At 57.2% G+C, this 2,500-nt stretch overlaps 1 protein-coding gene across 1 annotated transcript; it reads right to left on the bottom strand.

Moving 5' to 3' along the window:
* Positions 1-281: 281 nt before the first annotated feature.
* FZD9 (frizzled class receptor 9) lies at positions 282-2,494 on the bottom strand. Its single transcript, XM_019546421.1, has one exon. The coding sequence runs from the start codon at positions 2,428-2,430 to the stop codon at positions 811-813; it is 1,620 nt and encodes a 539-aa protein (XP_019401966.1). The 5' UTR covers positions 2,431-2,494; the 3' UTR covers positions 282-810.
* Positions 2,495-2,500: the final 6 nt, after the last annotated feature.

Here is a 2,500-nt window from a genome sequence, read left to right on the forward strand (position 1 = left end):
GCTGACACCACTGCCCATCAGACCACATTACCTTGTGGGCAGAGCCCAGATCAGCTCCGACTGCATGCCATTCCTTCAGAGTGGGTGGCCAGGGTGCCAGACACCCCAGTGTTCCCAACCTGCCAATGCCTTTCCTTAACCCCATTCAGAGCTCAGCCGGTGCAGACCCCTCGCCTGTCTAACCTCTCTCCTATCCCAGCTCTGGTTGGGCTGAAGAGTACAAATGTCCCCTCTGCAGCTGCTTTAACCCCTCCACTTCCTCCAAACAGTGCCAGGCTCAGTTGAAATAGCACATCCAGGGTTTATTGTTTTTTTTCCATTCCTTGCAGCTAATGATTAAAAAATTTTTTTTCTAAAATAAATTACAGAATTAAATAAACATGAACTGGATTATTTCCCTCCTGCCCCTCAAAGAAAGCATGAAAACAGTCACTGAATTTGGCAACAGCAATGAGACAATCTCAAGGAAAAGCAGCTACTTGTTCAGTTTGAGCAGGTATCAGCCCTTGGGCCTTGACTCACTGCCTGGAAGTTCCCTTCAGGTCCCACAGACCTCATATCCCACAAACCAGCTTGCACTCACCCCCTTGCAGTTCACTCTCAGCTCCTCTCGCCCTCCGTTCCCCCCAGCTCTTCCATTCACCTCTTTTGTGAACAGCTTGTTGCCAGGTTAACCCTGTCCTGCAGCTGAGAGGCTCCTGACCAAAACAGCTGGGCATGCACTCAGTAGTCCCAGGAGGCCCACTCCATTCCCTCCTAGTCCCTTACTCGTGACAGACTCCCTGCGGCTCGCCAAAGAGAGACCCTGTGCTAGACATGCGTTGGATTGTCCAGGTAAGGATCTGTCTTGGTCATGTGTAGCATGACTGTTGGGGCTTTGTAATGGCAGTGTGCCCCCGTGCAAGTGACCCCGCTGCATGGCTTCCCCCTAGTCCTCATCCCCAGTTTTCTGTTGCACAGGCTCTGCCAGGTTTGCAGAGTCTTGGAGCTCCACACCCAGACGCCACTGGTGATCCCCACCACCAGCGACATAAAAATCTTTAGCATAAAGACTGCCACGGTGGGCACAGAGGCTTCCAAGGAGCAGTTGGCATTCCTCCTGCCGGGAAAGGCCAGGCAGCCGTGCTCCAGGGCCCGGAGGTTCCAGTAATCCATGTTCAGCCGCTCGTAGAAGTAGCAGACAATGACACAAGTGGCTGGGACGGTGTAGAGGATGGAGAAGACCCCAATCTTTACCATCAGTTTCTCCAGTTTCTCGGTGTTGGTGCCTCCCGTCTTCATGATCTTCCGGATATGGAAGAGGGCAACAAAGCCCGTGAGGATGAAGGAGGTCCCGATCACCAAGTAGCAGGAGAGTGGGATTAGAACAAACCCTGTCAAGGCATTGACATCCATGCTTCCCACATAGCACAGACCCGTGAGCTCGTCGCCTGCCACCTTCCTCATGGTAAGGATGATGATAGTTTTCATGGCCGGGATGCCCCAGGCAGCCATGTGGAAGTAGCTGCTGTGGGCTTCAATGGCCTCGTGGCCCCATTTCTTCCCCGCCGCAAGGAACCAGGTCAAGGTCAGAATGACCCACCAGAGAGAGCTGGCCATGCCGAAGTAGTAGAGAATGAGGAAGACGATGGTGCACCCCGTGCTCTCCAGCCCCTCCTGTATGACGTACAGCTCCCCATTCTCCCGGTCACAGGCAATGTTCTCGGCACCAGCCACAGAGCGGATGATGAAGGCCACTGAGTACACATTGTAGCACATGGAAAGGAAGATGATGGGTCTCTCGGGGTACTGGAACCGGCGCGGGTCCAGCAGGAAGGTGAGCACTGTGAAAGCCGTGGAGACAAAACACAGCGTGGACCACACTGCCATCCATATGAAGGCAAAGTCCTTGTCCTCCCGGGACCAGTAGACGTCGACTCCGGGGGAGCATTTTGGGGCGCAGGACAGGCTTTTCTCCACGTACTGGAACTTCTCGGGGTTATCGCACGACCCCAGGCCGTTGGGCCCCCGGCCCTCCCCGGCCCCCGACGGCCGGGGCCGCGGCGCCACCGGGAGCATGCCCTGCCCCTTGTGGGGCTCGCCGGCCGTGGCGTTCTCAGGCGCCTCCATGCACAGGGCGTTGGGGTCGTTCTTGGTGGGCAGCTTGCTGCAGTCCAGGGACTCTGGCCAGCCGAAGTTGAACTGCTCCATGATGGGCGCGCACTTGTGCCGGGCTTGCTCGCACATGGGCTTGCAGGCGGGGATGCTGGTGCTCACCTGGTCCGTGCACATGGGGGCGTAGAGGGAGCAGAGGAAGAAGCGCAGGTGGACGTGGCAGCCGTACTCCACCAGCGGCGCGAACTCGTGCAGCTTGATGGCCGCCTCGCGCTGGTCCTCGTGCCCCATGTAGTTGGGCATGCGGGTGAGGTTGTAGCCGATGGCCTGGCACATGGGGATCTGGATGGGCTGGCACTTGGCCTCGCGGCCCCGCTCCACGTCGTAGGCGCCGATCTCCAGCGAG

The sequence above is a fragment of the Crocodylus porosus genome, unplaced genomic scaffold, assembly GCF_001723895.1.
Source record: "Crocodylus porosus isolate Cpor-Errol unplaced genomic scaffold, CroPor_comp1, whole genome shotgun sequence".
NCBI lineage: Eukaryota > Metazoa > Chordata > Crocodylia > Crocodylidae > Crocodylus > Crocodylus porosus.

Coding starts and splice junctions, on each gene's coding strand:
- FZD9 (XM_019546421.1), bottom strand. CDS start 2,430: ATGTGCCAGGCCATCGGCTACAACCTCACCCGCATGCCCAACTACATG.